At 61.8% G+C, this 19949-nt stretch overlaps 1 protein-coding gene across 1 annotated transcript; it reads right to left on the bottom strand.

Moving 5' to 3' along the window:
* Positions 1–1072: 1072 nt before the first annotated feature.
* MYO1F (myosin IF) lies at positions 1073–19081 on the bottom strand. Its single transcript, XM_074927697.1, has 30 exons — positions 18873–19081; positions 18670–18774; positions 17763–18250; positions 12382–12519; positions 10344–10433; positions 9781–9875; positions 9068–9155; positions 8754–8843; positions 8466–8597; positions 8252–8386; positions 8044–8176; positions 7477–7673; positions 7283–7363; positions 6991–7077; positions 6740–6826; positions 6303–6470; positions 6142–6227; positions 5680–5761; positions 5469–5575; positions 5033–5131; positions 4807–4951; positions 4513–4627; positions 3672–3841; positions 3394–3539; positions 2956–3102; positions 2728–2876; positions 2361–2444; positions 2017–2233; positions 1546–1712; positions 1073–1454 (listed from the first exon to the last, which is right to left on the bottom strand). The coding sequence occupies exons 1-30, from the start codon at positions 18961–18963 to the stop codon at positions 1378–1380; spliced, it is 3996 nt and encodes a 1331-aa protein (XP_074783798.1). The 5' UTR covers positions 18964–19081; the 3' UTR covers positions 1073–1377.
* Positions 19082–19949: the final 868 nt, after the last annotated feature.

Here is a 19949-nt window from a genome sequence, read left to right as displayed (position 1 = left end):
CCCCCCCCCCCCCAGCTCTGCAGGGCAAGGACTCATAAAAACCTGTGATTTACAGGAAAAACACACCCAAAGGACCACAGGGGTTGTAAAAACCCGTAATGGGGAGGCCCAACCACCATTTGCTGCGTGAGGCCGTGGAGGACTTCACATCCCAGCAGCCTCCTGCCCTGTGCCATCCCCACCCTGGAGGAAATGGGGTGCCCTGAGCCCCTCTATCCCCCCTCCCGGCTCTGGGGCAGGGATTCTGCCTGCGGGGGGGCCAGCCCCGGTGGGGGCTGTGGAAGGGAGGAAGAGGAGGGCTGGGACGCGAGGCTGAGGCAGGGCCGTGCAGGAGCAGGCTGTCGTCACTTCCTCCGGCCGCCCAGCGCAGGGCCCGGCGGGGGGAGCGGGGGGCAGGCAGGGATGAGCCCCGACATGTCAGCACTGTTCGTCCCTCTCCCTGCTGCAAACCTCCAGGAACAACCCTGGGGCAGGCTCAGACCCCCCCACCCCCAGCACCACCACCCCCCCAGCCCTGCCTGTCCTGGGGGCTCAGGGCAAAGAGGGTCCCCCAAATCCCTCAACAGTTTCCACCCCATCGACCCTGGCCCCCTGCGGATGAGACATCCCCCCCCGCCCTGCAAACCGGGGGGGCTCCAGCAGCCCCTCTGAGCACCATCAGCAAAAGCTACAACAGCTCGGTGGGCTTTGGCCACGCCGTCCTCGCAGCTTTTCCTCTGAGAAATCAGGGGACGGCGATGGTGTCCCGGTTCCCTGCTCTGCCTCGCTGCTGCCCCGGCAGCTCCCGGCCGGCCGTGCCGAGCGGTCCCGAGTCACGCTGGGTTGTGGAGGTGCCTGAGCCGGGTTCCTGGGGGAGGTGGTTTCTGGATTTGCCATATTCTGGAGGGTTCAACACTGGGGGAACGGGGCGGTGGCGGGGATGTGTCCACCCATGTCCTTGCGTGGGGACATGTGGGTACAGGGCTCTTGTCATGGGGCCAGCGGGACCCACGGGCCAGCACCAGGGTGAAATACAAACTCCGGGCTCAATCTTTGAGGCTGTCTGATTATTTAACATAATCACTAACAAGAATTCTATTTATACCCCAGAATCACTGGAGCAGTTCCACTCCCAGGGTATGAACAAGCAGCAGAGAGCCTGTCCTTGCTGCAGGGAGGCCACCAAAAGCAGCTGTGGGTTTCAGTGGTGGGCACCAGCACAGCCCAGCAGCCGGCCCAGGCCAGGGGGGCTCGCGGGGAAGCGCTCACTCAATGCCATCGTCGGTGGAGAACCACCACGGAGCCACCACCGGCCCCTTTGGCACAGCCTTGGCCTCGGTGGGGTGGGCAGACGGCGATCCCCTCCTTGCCTCTGGCCACGCGGCCACTGCGCCCGGCTCAGATCTTCTGCACGTAGTTCCCAGGGAAAAGCCCTTCCTTGCCGTGCAGCCGGCCCTTCCACCAGCCGGAGATATCTGGGAAAGGGGAAAAAGAAGCTGGGTCAGGCGTGGTGCTGTCACAGGGCACAGCAGGGAGAGGCTGGGCAGGGCAGGAGTCTGGTGGAACCTTCCAGCAGGATGTCGATGATGTCCCCCACGTTGAAGCTGAGCTCATCCACGTCCTGGCCGATGTACTGGTAGAGCGCCTGGCAGCGCGGCACGGCCACCTTGGGCTGTGGCTTGGGACGCCTGGCCGGGGGTGGCCGCTGGCTCAGGCTCCGCCGGCGCTGCATGCTGAGGGGCCGGGAGAAACCGTGATCAACAGCGGGGAGGGCGCAGGGCGCGCTGCACCCCCCTTCCCGTCCTGCTCTGCCCGCCAACGGGATGCTCCCTGCCTCCAGCTCAGGTGGGTCTTCCCAGTGCAGGGACTGGGAGGACTGGGCTGTGCAAGAGCCTGGGAGGTGCTGTCCTGCCAGCAGAGCCCAGACCTAGACGGGCTGTTGCTAGATTGGGGAAAGAGCATCTCCCGGGGCTGGCAGCAGTGGGAGGGGAGGATGGGGTGGGGTGGGGGGCACATGGGTGCCAGTGCAGGACCTACCCAGCCACCCCCTGGTCAGGCACGTTGAGGAAATCCATGTTGTGCTCAGACGGGGGCCGTGCCTTCGGCTGGCGACTGGCGTTTCGGGGGGGAAGCGCCGCAGCTGGTGGCCCCCGCGCCTGCTTCTGGGGTGCTGTGTAGGTGTCCCGCTGCGCCCGGCTGTCGCTGCGGGGGAACTGGGGTGCCCCGTTCCTGCAGGTGCCTGGAGGACCCCGACCTGGGATGGTGCATTACAAGGGGCCCACGCTCAGCCTGCACCCCCATGGTGAGTGCGGCGCTGGCTGGATCCAGGCTGGGGTCCCCCATCCCTGGCACCTCCCCACCCTTGGCACTGCCCTTCTCACCTCTGGGTGCTGGTGGGGTGTTTCGGGAGGGTGCTGGACACCTGCTGCCACCTCTGGTCTGCGCTGCCCCCTTCCTCGTGGGCTCTGGGGGGACACCAGCCCCCCGTTAGGTGATGGTCCTCAGAGCCAGCTGGGGGGGGCTGTCCCTGCAGTTTGTACCCAACTGCCCTTTTCCCTGAAACACCCCGTGCTGCCCCATCACCCGAGCAGAACCAGGCCCCTCTTGGGTGAAACACAAACCCTGCAGGGCCGGGGCACACACTGGCTCCCCCCAATGTTCCCAGGTGTTCAGCTGTGCCCTGAGACCCCAGTGCTCCTGTCCCCCCCCCCTCACGCCCCCATCACCCCCAGGCTCCCTGGCACTCACTGGCATTCCTGGGGAGCCCATCCCCGATGCTGACCGTAAGGGTTTTGCCTCCAGCTTTGAGGGCGGCCACGTCGCCCTGTCCTCTGACGAAGGTGACGTTGCGGGTGCCGCCACCGCCCCAGCCCTCCTTCTTCACCCGAAACTGTAGTCTAGGCAAGAGAGAGACCGTAAGGCCACAAGGACAGGACGCTGTCCTGCTTTGTCACCTCTCCTGGCCTCCATCCTTACGTGTCCTTGAAGGAGAGGCGCAGCTTGCTGTGGGTGAGCTCCTCGTAGCGTTTGCACAGCAGGCTGATCAACTCCGTCTTGAAGATGGACTCCAAGAAATTGTCGGCATCGTTCTCGTGGAGGATGAAGAAATCATCCTGCCTGGTGCTGGAGGAGCAACCCCAGTGCGGGGGCATCAGTGGGGGGCAAGGCTGGTGCCAGTTGGTGCTGGGGAGCCCCGTGGGTCCACCCCGAGTGAATTTGGAGGGTGGTTTAGCTGGAAACCTCCCTGTGCTCCAAAGCCCCATCTGCAGAGCTCCCCACCACGGCCACGGCCTCTGCGGGTGAAGGGCTGGGGTCTGGCTGGGGGCACCAGAGCACGGAGAGGCTGGGGGGGGCAATGGGTGAAGCCTGGCTGTGTGGACCCCCCCTGAGCAGAGCCTGTGCTAAAGGACGCACCTCAGCGAGATGCTGTTCACTGCCTGGAGCTCCACCTTCTTCTTGAGCACCTCCTTGATCTGCCCCTTCTCAGGACCTTTCTTCACCTTCTCCCGCCCGATCAGGTAGAAGTACTTGGGGGTGAGGATGAAGTCCCGCTTGATGGGCTGGGAAAGGGCAGAAGCAGGGGGTGAGGGGGTGTTTGCAGGGGGCACAAGCCCTGCACACACATCCCACCCAAGGGTAGCCCCCACGAGCCACAGCTTGGCCTGTCCCAAGCCCTGGGTGTGTCCACGTACCTTGAACCTCCGGTCGTACTTAGTGATGGAGTCGGCGAAGTCTACCCGCTCCCGCTTGGCCAGGAACTGGCGCAGCTCCGGCCGCTCCTCCATGCCCAGGTAATCACCCACAAAATTCCTGTTGATGCTGTTCCTCCTCCGCTCTTTGAAGTTGTAGAGGATGTTGGAGGCTGTGAGAGACCCCCCCGAAGCCATGCTGGTCAGACAGGGCTCTGTGCTGGCAGCTCAGCCCTTGGCTCAGCCCTCAGCCCCTGCCCGCCTGCCTGGCCAGTGCCTGCCCTCCCAAACTGCCTGCGGGAGCTGTCACATGGATTTTGGCAGCAAGAAGTGGGGCTCGTTTTATGTCACAGGAAGAATCCAAGCTGCTTGAACTTGCCTGGCTTTGAAACCCATTAACTGCCTTCAAAAAACCTTGTGCTGTGGGAGGGAGGGAGGGAGATGCTTTCTGCGTTTTCTCCCTTGATTTTTCACTGCACGCTTGGGAGGTTGGGAAAACCCCTGCGATGGGGGCAGGTGGTGGTCACTGGCCTTTCCCATCCCTCTGCAAACGTTGATTCCCAGCTACTCCTCTCTGTTCCTTTGGACAACGAAATGCAGAGAGCAAGGATCTGATTTCTGTCCTACAGCCCCTCCCAGGGCTGGAAATAGGAGCAAGAAATCCATGCCCTCCTTTAAGATGTAGGAAAAAACCCCCAGATATCTCATGGTCCGGTTTCTCCTCACCCCCCTCCTCATTAGTGCCACAATTAGGAGCCGGGCTGCTGCTCTCCTGCTGCTCTGGCTGCTGGGCTGTCCCCAGCAAAGAGCACCCTGAAAGGGGTGCTGGGGTCCCCGCCCTTACCCTCCTCTCGCATCTGCTCATACTTCCGGATGGCCACATGCCGGCGCCAGGCCTTCTGGATCACCCGGGCGAAGCCGTCGAATTTCCGCTCCCTCATCTCTTCAAGGAGGAAGAGCTGGGAGGGATATGGGGTGCTGAGCATGGCCGGCCACCGCCCAGCCCCAGCTGTATCGCTTCTCCTGCCCATCGGCACCCCAAAACCTCCCCAGCGGTGCCCAAAGCGATGCTCAGCTGCGTGAAGCATCCCCCGGGGCTGCAGGGCTGCGGGACGAGGGGCAGAGCCGGCCCACCTACCGATTCGGGGTTCTTGACAAAGACCTTGCTCCGCCCCATCTGGTACTGGTCTGGGTCCATGTTGACAGCGCGCAGCAAGTGCTGCACCCCTTGTCGCTCGTCCCCGCGCCACGACGGCCACGTCTCGGGGGTGAGGATGGCGTAGCTGCGGGGAGAGGGGGACGTGAGTCAGGGCTGGGCCGTGGGGACTCACCAACAACTGCCCCCCATCGTGGTGGTCACTCACCGTTGCAGGAATTTGTGGAAGAGGCGTCGGTAGGCGAAACCTGCCCGACGCACCCGGATGTTCTCCTTCAGCCCCAGGTACTCGACTTGGTGCTTCACCCTGCGGAGCCGGGAGGGACGCGCTCGGTGCGGGGTGGCAGGTTGGTGGGGGACCTGCTCGGGCCCTTTGGCTGCTGCTTTGCACGGGGATGCCCACGGCTGAGCATGTGGGAGAGCTTCCTGAGGCTCAGATAGAGCCTCTGGGTGATGCACATAGAGGGGGGGGGTCCCCTCCTCAGTACCCACCTCCTGCTCCCCTGGGTCTGTGGGCAGCACAGAGGGACCAGCCCAGGGGTGCAGTTTTTGGAGGAAAGCTGGTCCTGGCCACATCTCCATGGCCGGGTTGTGTTCCCTGGTCTCTGTGGGCTCCTTGATACATAATGAGGGGGCTCTGTTACCTGCTCTCCTCCCAGTCCCGGGGTTTCTTGGTCTCGTTGGGCTTGATGCAGCGGATGTAGTGTGGCGTGCACTTCATTAGCGTGTTCACCAGGTCGTTAGCCTGTTTCTGTTGCAAGGATTGACCTCTGTAGCATTAAAGGTGGTGGTGGGAGCCCATCACCCTGCCACTGCCCCAGGGGCAACTACTGTCCTGCAGCCTCTGGGACGTACCTTGATTTTGGAGCCCGCGGTGGTTGGTCGTCCCTTTTTGTCAGAATCAAGTTTTTCTGGGAAAAGCATCCGGATGAAACCGCTGAAAGGCAGGTGACAGTCCCCGGGTGAGAGCTGCCAGGGTCCCCAGGCTCAGCACGTGCTGAGCTGGGACCAGCTCCAGCCCTGCTTTCTGCTGCTGGGAAATCCTGTACCACAGCTGAGCCTGTCCCCCCCTCCCCGACTGCCTCCAGGCCGAGCAGGATTGGTGCTGGTGTGTGAGCACCCCTCTGCCCATCTCTGCAGCGCTCGGGTGCTCCTGAGCTCCACGGGGGGATGCTGCCCGATGCCGAGCACCCCAAACCGTGGCTCTGGCACAGGCAGAACCAGTAAAGCTTCATGGTGTGGATGATGAGGATGCTGCCCTCTGCCCCAGCCCATTTGGGGTGCCCCCCCCCGGACCGCAGTGCTGCCAGGACTCACTATTCACTGCTCTGCATCAGCTCGATCAAGTCTGTGAAGAGCACGTCGCGGTTGCGCTCGCAGAAGCCGTTCACATCGTAGGAGACCTGGGGACAGGAGGGGAGCTCAGCCGCGTGCCGCCGGGGCCGGGGCCGTGGGGTGCAGGGTGTGGGGTGCTGTACCTTGCCTGCATAGTGGTGGATGACGAAGCCCGAGTTCCAGCTGTTGAAGTGCTCGTGGGTGCCCACGGCCGCCTGCAGCTTCTGCAGCAGGGTCTGGTCCGCGCCCTCGCCGGTGGCGTGCATGGTGGCACAGACATCGTCCAGGACGCTCATGATCCCGGGGGGGTTCTGGGGGAGGGAGAGTGAAGCCAAAGGCTGTGGGAAGGGCCCAGTCCTGCATCTGGCTCTGCTCAAGGGCTCCACACCAGTCAAAACTGCTTCATGCTAAACCACAGCTTAGATTAAGGGCGCAGAGCTGCTGCTCTCCCAGGGATGCTCCCTGGCTGGACCAGCTTCTGCCACCCATCCTCGACAACACCCAGCACATCCAGCACCCCCCTCCCTGGGCGCCTCAACTTCCCAAGGAAACCTTCCCCAGAGGAGGGGACCTCACTCACCAGCTTGTTCTCTATCAGGTCACACACCACCTTGTTGTTGAAGTACTGGATCTGGGTCCACTTGATCCCCTCCTGCACATACTCCTCCTGGGGAAGCGCAGGGAGAGCCAGGTGGGCCCCTGACCCGTGGGATGTGCTGCAGCCCCCCGGCTCCAGCCGTGGTGCTGGGACCGGCCAGTGGTGAGGGTGCAGGATGCAGAAATTGGGGTGCTGGCACAGCCCTGCAGCCTCCCAGCCCAGCCCCTCCGTACCTGCTCTGCCTTCAGGGTCAGCTCTATGAAGATCTGCTGCAACTTCTCGTTCACAAAGTTAATGCAGAATTGCTCAAAGCCATTTTTCTGCAAGATGAAAGAGAAGATGGTGTTGTGTTGGCTTCTGCTCCTCTCACCACACAGGGGGGACCCCAAAGAGCAGAGGTGCTGCTCCAGGGACCCTTCTTGGGGCCATCGACTGCTAACAGCCCCCGGCTCCAGCCGCTCTCCTTGCTGTGGGAGCAGGGAAGGACGTTTCCCAGCTGGGCTCAGACAGCAAAGCAACGCATACCTGGAATATTTCAAAGCCGTAGATGTCCAGCACCCCGATGCTGTACTCCTCATGCGGCTTCTGCATAGCCCGGTTGACAGACTGCAGGGAGGAAGGGGACAAGTCACCTCCATCAGGGGCGTAGGGCGGTGGGGACGGGTGAACATCCCCTCCATGCGCAGCCACGCTCGGCCCAGCCCACCGGGACCACGCACCTCCACAAGAAAGTCAAAGACACGTGCATAGAGCCCCTTGGCCAGGGCATCCCGGGTGTAAGCCGCCTGCTCCACGTTGAGGGTGACGGTGATGGACTCGGAGCGGCCACCCCACTTGCTGTCCATTTTCCTGCTGGTGACCTTCTCGTTGAGGCGCTCCTGGTCGATCCCCAGCAGGTAGGCAGGGAAGGCCAGGGCTGGGCAGAGTGGTGGTGGTGGGGGGGTCAGGGCTGCCTGCTCCCCGTATGCCCCCCACACGCTGCCCGCAGCCACCTCTGGACCCCCCAGCCCCATCTGAGTGCAAAGGACAACAGTGGTGCAGCGACTGGGGACGTGGGACATCGTCCTCCCTCTGCTAAATCACAGCAAGTGACTCCTGGCATCTGTCCCCTTGCTAATTAAGCTCTGGTTGTGCCTCAGTTTCCCCATGTCTAACTTAGGGAAGATGATGCTGCTTCTCTGCTCTGCCAGGGGATTTGTGCTGCGGAGAGTTTGCAATTCACTGCTGAGTGTCTCTGCGAGTGTCCTCACTTGCCCCCTCTGGAACAGGCAGAGTTGGCTACTCACAGTCAGCATTCTCCACCCGCGCGTAGTTGCCTTCCTCCCGAAAGCTGATGTTTCCCAGGTGGAGGATCCCCGCCACGATCTGCAGCACCAGCTGCTGGTCCTCGCCACGGATGCCGATGACCTGCATGGCGTTCTGGGGGCATGGGGAGCCCGTCAGCCCCTGCCCAGCCGTGGGTGCCTCTGGGGACTCCCCCTCCCGGGCACTCACCATGGTCTCATGGAAGTCGCTGCGGTCGTCCGTGCCCTCCACCTGGTACGTGTCCGACTGGTTCAGGTAATAGTAATAATCCGGACTCATGATGCCCAGGTTCTGCCGCTGCTCTTGGGACGCGCCTTCGATGAGCTGGGAGAGAAACGGGAGCTGTGGTGCCCCGGCCCCTGCCCCCGCGGCAGCCTGGCAGGCTCCATGTCCCCCCCCATACCTGATAGTAGATGTGGAAATTCCTCTCACACTCGTTCTGGCTCACCACCCGTGACTTCTCCAGCAGAAAGTTGGAGATCTTCCCTCCATCGGGTTCACCGCCCCGGCTGAACTGGATCTCGAAGTACTTCCCCTGCCCCAGCACAGCTCCCGCTCAGAGCCATGGCCCTGGGACACCTCGCTCCCCTCGGCCCCGGTTTCTCTCCCCTTTCTCCCACCACACCAGGAGCATGGCTGGGACGGATCCTGGCTGCTGCACGGACCCTCCACACCTGCTCTGGTGACTTACAAAGCGGCTGGAGTTGTTGTTCCGGACAGTTTTGGCATTTCCAAAGGCTTCCAGCAGCGGGTTGGACTGCAGGATGATATCCTTCACGTGCTGGGGGCAGAGGAGGGAGAGGGATGAGCAGGGGGCAAGCATGCCTGCGCCTCACAGAAGCAGCCCTGCCTCGGGCTGGGGACAGACCAAAGCTTTGCGCGTCCCCAGCCCTAGAGCTCGGGCTGCTCCGTGTGCCACCATCAGATGGGGGTGCGGGGGGCTGGGGGGTGGTGGGGAGCCGTTGGGAAGTGATGTGTGGTGGTGCGGGGAGGGGACGGACATACCTGCACTTTCTCGCCACCCCCAGACACTTTGGAGATGTAGCCCATGATGTATTTTGCTGCCACCGTTTTCCCAGCCCCGCTTTCTCCGCTGTGCAAATGTCAAAGCAGATGAGACATGAAATGGCCCCGCCGGGGTCCCGGGGTGCTTTGGGGTGGATGCTGGAGCAGGGCCAGGGGGTGATGGCAGGTGATGGGGGCTGTGACCTCCCCCCTGCTGCATCTGCTGAGCGTGTGGCAGCGCTAACCTGGGGATGGGGCTGCCTGGGTGCTCTGGGGGGGCTCTGGGTTATAAGCAGGGCTGGAGGAAGGCTGGGTGAGGAGCTGCTCTGAGAGGAGACGTTGAATTTCTTGTTGATGGATTTTGGAAGGGAGGAGGAAGACTTGGAAGCCTCGAGGGGAAGTCTCTGGCCTTGCCCCACATCCTGACCATTTCTCTTGCAACACTTAGCCGGAAAGTACGTTGCACAAGGCTTGGTCCCAGCCTGGGACAACCCAGTCATGGCCCCAGCTGGTGCTCATGGCCCAGGACACTGGGTTCCCCCAGGCACCCCCATGCCCTGGGTCCCCCAGGACCCACTGCTGGGCTCCCGCTGCTGCCTGGTTGCTGTGTTTAGCTGGGATGCCCCCAGGGTGTGGGCAGAAGGGGTGATGGGGGGCAGCTGGCCCTGGAGCAGTGACACGGGATCCCCGGCTGCGCCCCGCGTACCCCTCACCTGATGATGACGCACTGGTTCTCCCCGTCGATCAGCATGTTGCGGTACATGTTGTCAGTCAGGGCGTAGATATGGGGGGGATTTTCATACTGAGCCTAAACAGGGGCCAAGAAGAGCAGTGCTTAGCACAGAGCAGCCATCAGCCCCCACCCCAAAGCCCCTTGACTCTGCCCATGCATTGCACAAGACACCGGCACACAGCAGGGATGGGGAATTAGTCTCTTGCCACAAACACGAGCTAATCAGCAGCATGTCAGATGGTTTTTTGACTCTCCCCTCCTCCTTGGGAGCTCACTGTGGCAGAGCTAGTCACTTGGGCTGGATTTTACCATGTTTGGGTGCCTTTGGTGTGTTGTTATGAGCTGAATTTCCCAGGAATGTGGATTTGCTCCTGAGTCTCGTTACTGACTCTCCATCAATGTGTTTGGGAGTACTGACCCCTGCAGCACCCAAAGGGCTGGGGAGGACAGGGACACTCACGGGACACACCCCAGGTGTTTTGTACCAAATTAAACCCAAAGAACCCTTGGCTGAGCCCTCGCACTGGCACGCAGCAGCCTCACCGCTCCCTGGTACAGCTCGATCTCCCGGTCGGTGAAGTATGGCATCTGCTTGAAGGGGTTGACGGAGATGAGCACTGGCCCGATGTAGGTCTGAGTGGCAGGTTAAGGTCTGTGTGTCCTTTCCCATGTTCCCCCTTCCCGCTGCCCCTTCCTGCCCCAGAGGCAGCATCAGAGAGAGCAACGGCAGGCAGGAGGTTGGGGTGGTCCCTGCCTCAGCCTGGAAGCTGCACCAGGAATACCACAAGGGTTTTCAGCTCAGGTGCAGTGACTTGGTGTTCTCCCAGCCACGAGGCCCCAGTGCTCCACTCCCTTGGCCCTGGGGTGTGCTCTGCAGAGTGACTGGCACAGCGTGCAGGAGGAGCATCCACTCAGCTCCCTGGCCTCTGGCTGAGGATCGGCTCCAAAAGGCATTTCCAGCATCCCACAACCTCCTGGAATTCACCCCCTGCTCAGCTGCTCATGCTCCATCCATGGCTCTTGCAGCAGGAGACTGTCTCCATTTTACAACCAGGGAAACTGAGGCACAGATAGGAGAGAAACTGCCAGCTCCTGCCTTTCCCCAGCCACCCAGCTACTCTGCCTCCCTCGGCTCCTGCCTGCAGCACCCCTGAGTCACCCGGGTGTGGGCAGGGGAATAGAAAAGTGGGAATTGGGCCTGGAAATGATGCAGCAGGATGGGGATGAGCCCCAACACCCCAGGACAGGTGCTGGGGAGATAGAGGCCGGGGACAGAGCAGTGCCAGTGAGGTTACCCTGAGCCCTTGATGTCCTATCTTGGGCCCACCTGACAGCAGAGCAGGGGAAGAGCAGCCCAAGGGCAGGACGAGAGGGGCTTTTCTGGGAAATGAGAAGCGCAGGGTGTTGAGTCACGGCTAGACAGGGGCCCTGCACGCAGCAGCAACACAAAAAAAAAGGAAGAAAGAGGCTGCGTAGGGTATTTTTTTTCCAAAAAAAAAAAAAAAGCCAACCCTAAACCCAACCCCTAAGCACATTTAAAGCCCCAGGGCTGCCGAAAGAGCAGGCAGGATGGCTGCGTCACCACCAGCCTGGGACGGAGCATCGCCTTGTAAGGACAGAGCTGCATCTTCAGGGAAACCACAGCTTCTCGCAGTGGCGTGAGCAGGCGGCTCAGCCCCATGCTCAGCCCCGCTCCCGCCGAGCCCCCTCCGTGCCCTGCTCTGCACCGCAGGCATTTGGTGCTCTTCCCCACCGGAGCCGGCCGCCCGCTGCAGCTGGGGTGCCACGCTGCCGGGGTGCTGAGCCAGCCGTGTCCCCGGGCGGGTGTGGGATGAGCAAGGCAAAAGCTCAAGGCTCCAAATCCGTGGGGTTGGGGGTCACATCCCCATCCGCACCGCAGAGCCTGAGAGCCTCCGAGACTCGTGCACGGTGCTCAGCAGCGTCAGCTCTGTGATGGGAGCCAGGAGCTGCAAAAGCCTCTGGGTTGGGGGATGGCGTGGTGGGGGCAACGCTGGGCAGGGTGGGAGCTTTGCACCCTGTGTGGGCTTGATGGTGTCCCATGGGGTCTGACACCCGTGGAGAGGGAGGGGTGGCACCTCCTCTCCATGTCTGCAGGGATGTCTTGCTCCATCCGGGGCTTGCTTGGATTTGCTGTGGGTGCAGAGCAGCCAGGGCACACTGTGGGCATCGCAGGGCTCGGGTGACAGCAACAGGGGACAACGGCCACTGCTGCCGCTGGGCTCTGGCCCCCTTAGCACAGGCAGGCGGGTCTCCAGTGTGCAGGAGCAGTGGGAGGCAGCAGACGAGGGGCTTGGCTCGGTGCTCTTTGCTTGGGGCTTTGTGGCTAAAAGGAAGGACCAAAGCGGATCCTGGGGCATGGCAGGATGGGGGTCACGGTTGCAGTGTCTCTGTCAAGTGCAGCCCAGCTTGGGAAGGGTGGCATTCCCCTAGCTGAGCCTAATCTTGTGTGGAGACTGGACACTGCAAGCACTGAGGCAGCCCATTTGGCCCATGCCCTGGCAAAGCCTTGGAGCACAGCCCTGCTGCTCCCAGACCCTGCCCCACTGCCCCAGAAGGATACAAAGATGTAATCGTCCATAAAACGCTTCTTGAGGTTCTCCACGATGGCCTCCTCGGAGATTTTGGAGAGCAGGACCATGTCATCAACGCCGCTCTGCTTGACATTGTGGCTCTGCCAGTGGAAGCGCTCCTTGCTGCCCTGCGGGGAGAAGGGCCACAGCGCCTGCACCGGGGCCACCACCCACAGGAGTGGGGCTCTGGGCCTGGACCTGGCCCCAGCTCCCCCTGAGCTGCTGGTGGCTGTAACTAGCCCCTGCCCCTGCTGTGGCTCCTAAACAGGCACCCTCGGGTGGTGCAGAGGAGTGTTCTGGCCACGCTGGGAACTTGCAAAGCTCAAAAGCCCAGCGCTGCTGCACCTGGGCTTGCCCCATCCATCTGGCCAGAGCCTGCCTCTCTGCAGGTCTGGCCCCCAGAGAGGAGCAGAGGGAGCACTGAGACTGTCTGCATGTTTGTAACAACACCCCTGCTCGTTATGGAGGTCACGAAGGTCTAAGGAAGCAATTGCTGCACAGGTTCTGCTTATGAGTCAAAGGTGCAGCAAAAATAACCCAGGGGAAGGGCAAAAATTGCAGCTGTGGGTTGTGTTTTCACAGAATCATCAAGGATGGAAAAGACCTTGAAGATCACCTAGTCCAACCATTAACCTAACCCCGACAGTTCTCAACTACCCAACTCAGTGCTGGGTCAACGTGACATATTTAAGCCCTTGTGGGGCTTAAACACAGTCCTGGGCTGGGAGGGGAGGGTAAGATTTCACCGTGCAAAAAGAAAACTACTTAAAGGCCCCTTGTCCTCGATGCTGCAGAGGAAACTCACTGACTAAAACCGTGGTGCCCGTGAGGTCCCTGGCGCGGTGCCTGGGAGGGGACACCCCACCCGGACCTGCCCGTGGCTCCTCTGCACCTGTACCACAGCCCCCGCGGTTCAGCTTTCACCCCAGCGCTCCCGGCACCGATTTCACTTCTCCTCCCCCAGTCGCCCCTGGCCTCTTACTCTTTCCATTTCCCTTTTCTTCTCTTCCCCTTTTGCTTCCTTTTCCTGCTGGCTCTCAGGATTTCAGGCCTCTGGACCCCAACGTCTCTGCATCCTCCTGTCTGCCCCTGATTTTCACAGGCTGTTTGCAGCCCCCACACCCACCCTCGGATGCTCGGCACACCCCGGCACCATCGCGATGGGGGATGGAGGGACCATCAGGGAGCCTGGAGAGCCTCAGCAGCATCGTGCTGCTCCCCCCAGCCGCTTCCCTCCCCACTGGGCTGCTGGGCTTTACAACCGAAAATACCATCCATGCGCCCCCAAACCCCAAGTGCAACTCAAGCCCCCATAGCTGGCAGAGGGGCTTTTTGGCTTGGTTGTCCCACCACCTTCCCTTGGGATGGACCTGGGTCTGCTCAGGCGGTCCAGGGGGGATCAGGGCTGCTCACGCAGCCTGAAACTGTGCAGGGAGCTTCTCCTCTTCCTGTTTGTTGCTTATGGATTTTTCCTTGCCTTCTTCTTCCTCCCCTCCACCCTAGTGAGCCCCTAGAAAAGCCACCCGAAAAAAATGCAGGCAGGTTTAGTCATTGGCTCCGGGTCACCATCCTGTCACCCAAGGAGCTGTTGTTGACCCCAGGAGCTGCCCAACCTGGCCAAAATTTTGTGTTTCAGGTGGAGAGGAGCAAGTTGGAATGAGCCCATGGGGAGCCCAGCCCCTCATTTCCCTGCCCCCTGCCTCCATCACCCTGAGCACTCTGGCATGGGCACACTGCTCACATGGCTGGTTATGGCACCAAATTAAGGCAAATATGAGCATTTCCTGTATTGCAAGCTTGGTGCCTTTGAGCTGACACCCGGAGTTTCTCCTTCAGTCAAAGGACTGCACAGAGGTGTCAGCGGTGAGCGCGTGCCATCACGTCACCTCTTCTTCCTCCAGGCACAGGTTAGGTGCTTTCCTGGCTCAGCTCGGGGGACCTGATGCAGCACAGCTGCAGGGAAAACACCAGCTCACTTTAAATGAAGGTTTTGTCCCCCATATCTGCAAAGCTGTGGGTGTTTCTGCCCTGTTTCTGGGAGCACAAAGTCTTCATGGCTTTCCTTAGCAAGTCTCAAGAGGTGGCACAGGGGGTTTGCAAGGCCAGGGCTCATTAAGCTGGATAAAAGTCTTGTGGACAGGATGAAGAGGAAAGTTGCTCACTCAAAAGCATGGCATTGCCCAAGGTCAGTGCCCAGCGAGCCCTTGTGGGACGGGGGCTGCGGGCAGCATCTGTGGGGAGAGCAAGGGCACAAACTGCATTTGCTTTCAGAGGTTTGGGGCAGCGGTTCCTCAGTCCCCTCCTCCGTCCCAGGCCAAAGCGAGGGATGAGCCAGAGATCAGCAGTTCAAGAGCCACCGCTGCGGGTTCCCCAGCGAAGGGGAGTGATGGGAGGCCGGGACACAACACCTCGTGAGTCCGTTCCATCCTCAAGCCGAGCGGGGAGCAGCTTTTGGCAGCCCTTGGCCTGGGCTTCCAGGTGCAGTTTGCAGCCACTTTGCACCAGGGACTCGGCTCTGACAGTGGTCCCGTGTGTGATGGGTGCATGTGTGAGGAGCCCCATCAGGGTCCCCAGGAATACCCCAGCCAAGGGCTGCGGAATGGGGACTGTCACCATCCCAGACACCGCCCGTGCCCGGGGCTGCTGATGCACAACAGGATGGCTGAGGAGCAGCCCTGCAGCAGCAATGGCAAAACATCGTCTGGTTTTTTGTTTTTTTTTTTTCAAATCTCAGGCCTGAGCCACAAAAAAAACCCTGCAAAGCCTGAGCAGGGACGGATGCAGCCCAAGGTGGCATCTTTTGTCTTGAGACAAGCCCAGATGCAGACAACACCTTAAAACCACCGGAAGCCTTGAGAAGAGCAGCACAGGGTGTTGCACGGCTGTCACCACACTGCCAGCTCCCAGGAACAAGCAGGGTTTGGGGCTGGGGCGCTTCCCCCAGAGTCTGGGGCATGGGGAATGGGGCTGGCCCTGCAGCTGGGCCCTGGCCAGGGTTGGGGTGGAGGCTGCACAACCCCACAGCCCTTCACAGAGACACAGAACACCTTTGGGTCCTGTGGCGGTGTGGAGGGGACCGTGTTTGTGTCTTGTGGGAGACAGCACCTGAGCAGTCTCTCAGAGGTGAAAACTGTGACTGCGGGTGAGGGAGGGCTCTGCCTCAGCCTGGCCACCATCCCCTTCCTTGTCTGGGTGGAAATGTCTGGGGCAGCATCACTCCAAGACACGGAGCGAGCAGAGCTGTGGGCTGAAGGACGTGGCTGTGCTCACACTGCAGAGCCTTACTCCATATGTGAGCATCCCTCTCATTTGGAGAGCTTTTATCTTCCTCTTCTGCCTCCAGATCCGCTGCCAGCTCTGGCCACCGCCCTTTCAGCAGCCCCGTGTCCTACCCACAGCCCCTGTGCCCTGAATAGGCTGGGGTGCAAGGTCTGACCCTGGGCACTGACACCCAGAGGGTCCTTCTTGGTTTGAGCTGGCCTGGGGGCTCCCTGCAGCCCCCGCCACCCCCCTGCACTCTGCCTGCACCACAGTGCTCACCGCCCGCTGGCACGAGAGCTGAAACCCGAAGCGCTGGTGGGAAGTTGGGCCAAGAGGAACACAGGGGTTCTCCTGTTGGTGCCACACCAACAACAGCAACAACCAAACCACTTTGTGTCAGTCCGGTCTCACCGCCTGGTGCCCTCCATCCTGCTCGGGTCAGCACTCCAGGGGCACCGACCCAGCACCCAGCTCCCATCCCCAGCTGCTCCCCACCACTGTGCCCTGCGCCAGTGCCTCCCCCAGCCCCAGCTCCGCTCCCTGTCCCCAAGCCTGAGCAGCACCATCCCCTCTCCAGCGGGGACACCGAGCGGGCTCCTGGCACCTCCTGGGAAGCAGCAAGGACCACTGATGGGTGCAGGAGAGCCCTGAGGTGGCAGAAGAGAGGGTGGGATGTCACCCGAGGGTACCCGAGGGAGAAAGGGTGGGGGGAGCCCCACCAGGGCCCCGCTTGCACTCACCATGATGTCCCAGCGTCTCACCCCTGGGAACGGGGTGCTCGGGGCTCCTGTCACCGAGGGGCCAGGGCCATCCTGAAGCACTTAGCTTTTGTGTTTCTGCTGCAACTACAAGTGCAACTAATTTTTTTTTTTCCGCCTCCCACTTCCTCATTTCGTGCCGGTTGCCGGGGGTGGGGAAGATGAGGGTGGCTCTTGGCTGCTGGGGGGGCACTTGGGGCGGCCCTGCCCCGGGTGACCCCACCTCTGCTTCAAACGGGTGCTCTGGGTGCAGGGGGTTACCCACCCCAGGCAAGAGGGTGGATGCTGGGTAGAGTCTGTCAGGGATGCTCAGAGCCTCCACAAAACCTGCCCTGACAGTTTGCTGTGCCCCACCCCACGGGTAGCCAGGCAGTGCTGGGGGATGCTCTGCTTTACGGTGTTTTTAGGTGTAAGTTGCTGCTGGTTGCTGCTTTTTCTTCAGGTCTTTTGAATAAAAAAGGCCACGATGAAGGAAACATTTTGGCTGCAACTGGGCCCAAGCTGGTTCTGAAAGATCATCGCTGGGGCTGTGCGGGGCACCACCGAGGCAGCGTCCCCACCACACTGCAGAGCCGATGCTCCTGCAAACCCTGCACACACGGACTTGTCTGCTGGCATCAGCCCTGGCGTGCAAGGCCTGGCTCAGTGCCATGGCCCGGCAAGGCTGAGGCCAGGCTCTACTTGAAGAAAGGAGCCTGGTCCAGCCCCAAGCAAGACTCTGTTGGGGGCGGGGGGGCACCTCCCTGGCAGTGGTCAGCCCCCCAGCACAAAACAGCCAAGAGGGGGCCAAGAAAACAGCAATTGCTGCAGTGGGAAGCCAACAACTGAGCACAGTTCACTGCCGCCACACCCCACCGTCCCCTGCAGAGCTGCTACCCAAAGATGATCCCTCCGGCCCCCCCAGAAGGGCAGTGGCAGAGCCCACAGGCTGGGAACTGTCACCTGCAGGGCTCAGCCCACCCTTATCACGGCAAGTCCCAGCCGGATCCACGAGCTCAGTGCCCTTCGGGACTGGCCGGCTGTGATCTGGGGCTCAGCGGGGCTCTTGCACCCTTGGGTGCCATTTCGTGGTGCCCCCTGCGCTGCCTCCCCCTCCCACACAGACACAGAGAGGTTTTGTTTTGAAGAAAAGAGATTTTAATTGCAATAAATAACAGAGAACACCCCATCAAAATTATTCTAATACCCCCCCCAAACACATGAACATCCCCACTCTTGTCACCACTGCCCGGCTCCCCACATCAGTCTCCTTTCCCCTCTGGCCCCCCCGGTCTGTCTGTGAGCGCCCTGCGCTTGCTGGGGAGCGGTGACTGACTGCTCTGCCTCCTCTTGCAGCCCCGCTTCTCTGGCACGGCCGGCTGGGGGGTGTTGTTTTCCCCTTGCCCCTGGATGTCCTCATAGATGGGGAAGGGTGTCAGCAGCACTGGGAAGCCTGGGGCCATCGTTCTTCCCTCTTCACTGGTGACACCCATGTGCCCAGGCATGGGGCCGCTGCTGGAACTGTCCTGGCTGACCCCCACCGTGTCCAGGGAGCGACCGAGGAGCCTGAGGGCCTCTTGCTGAAGCATCTCCTCGGTCACAAACAGGTCGTCCATCACGTCCCCAGGTCCATGGCTGTAGGAGTCAGCAGCGGGGCATGGGGGGATGTCGCTGCCTGGGGCGATGTCAGTGCCCAGGGGTGCCCCCGCAGAGGTGGCCGTGCCGGCGGTGTTGACGGGAGCCGACGGTCCCTCGACGTTCCCACAGCCGGGGATGGAGGTGGGCGGTGGTGGCGTGTTGGTCCACTCGTAGCCATAGACTCGGGGATCAAAGCAGCAGCCACACGGAGCCATCAGCAGCCCTGTGTGGGGGAGAGGGAGCTGTGCTGAGCCGGGGGCACCCTCTGGGGGCACCCACTGAGCCAGCCCCCATCTCAACACCCCCCGGCTCTGCGCCAGGCACGTGGGGAGCTCGTGGCCGGGGCGCTGCCCGCGGGGTGAGCTGCTGTGCCCAAGGGAGGGGGTCACAAATCGGGGAGGAGACTGGCTTCTCCGAGGTGAAAGGGGCAGAGATGGCGCCAAGTATCTGGTAAATTCTCTGGCCGTGGGCTCTACTGGGCACACGTCAGCCAGGCGAGGGCAGGGACGCTCGCCCGGGCTTGCCAAACCCTCCTGTGAAAACTGCCTGGGGAGGGGACACGGCAGTGATGGGGACGCTGGGATGCCCGTGGTCGGGGGCGCTGAAGGTGCCGGGGTGCCGGAGCAGAGAGGGGCGCCATACCTGCTGGAGGGGCCTGGGGAGCGTGGGGTGCCCCCCCCGCCGGGGGTGTCCCAGCTGCAGGGAAGGGCTGCTCCTGCCCGGGCAGTGGGCACAGGTTGGCTGAGCCTGGAAGAGAGACGGGAGCCATGGCCGGCGCTCAGCTCCGCTCTTGCCCCCAAGAGCGTCCCCGGGCTGCAGGGGTCGGGGTCGGGGTCACTGCCTACCTTGGGGGGAGATTTCGCAGAGACGCAGGAACCATGGGCCAGGGGGGTTGCAGGAGCCGCGCAGGAACGAGCACCCTGGTGGCAGCTCCATGGTTTGTGGTGACTGTTGGTTGCCAAAGTCTCTCTGGGGTGTCCCGGATGGAATGTTGGGGCTGCCATGGTAACGCCCCGCCCCCAGAAACCACCCCAGTTCCACCTGGGGAGGGAAAGGGTTAAGAGGGGCCTGTGGGTGCAGGGGCCTTGGGCTGGAAGCCTTGGTCCGTGCCCAGAGCTGGGACAGCCTTGGCATCAGGGGGACTTGGTGGCAGGAGCCCCACACCTGGAGTGCTGGGACAGAGGGGGCAGGAGGGGCAGGAGGGGCAGGAGAGGGCAGGGAGAGGTGTGATGCTGCAGGGCTGACAGTCAGCGAGGACGAGGACGTGGCTGGGAGCCTCGGGGTGAGGCTGAGGGGGTTGGACAACAAAGCAGATGTCCCAGTGGGTGTCTCCTGCTGCTCGCCCAGCCGGGACGCCAGCACTGCGCAGTTCCTCTGCGGGCACCGGGAGAAATCTCTGGAGCGCTGAGCCTGGTCCTTGTGGCAGCTGCCAACTGCCCAGTAACACCCGCTGGGAATCCCGTCCTGCCGGGACGAGCAGGGCTGAAACAGTCCTGAGCTCTGTGGGGAGAACTTCTTGTCACAAGGACTCGGGGAGGCAACTAGGACAGATGCCCCCCGAGACTGGCTTGGAGGGAGTGCAGAAGGGCTGGTGGGACATGGGGTGGCAGGGCACTGTCTGGGCCAGAGCCATGACAGGATTGTTGAGTTGAAGCTGGTCACTGGAAGGAGGAGAAAGGGCAGCAGAGTTGCTCCGGAGGGTTGTGAGAGAGCAAACGTTACGCTCTTCGGGGAGGTACTTAGCAGAGTCCCTGGCAACCTGCAGGTGAGGCCTCAGGAGCCGGCGAGTGCTGCTCAGGGTTGAAGAAGCACCTTGGAGGAGCTGGGGAGCAGGCAACTGCCCCGTGTCAGGTGTCAAGCGAGGGGGCAGAAGGGGGCTTGGCCGAGCAGGGACCAGCTCGCTGAGCTGCAGAACCACATTA

The sequence above is a fragment of the Athene noctua genome, chromosome 27, assembly GCF_965140245.1.
Source record: "Athene noctua chromosome 27, bAthNoc1.hap1.1, whole genome shotgun sequence".
Classification (NCBI taxonomy): domain Eukaryota; kingdom Metazoa; phylum Chordata; class Aves; order Strigiformes; family Strigidae; genus Athene; species Athene noctua.
Note: the sequence above shows the minus strand (reverse complement) of the source record. Positions and strands in the feature narration are given on the sequence as shown.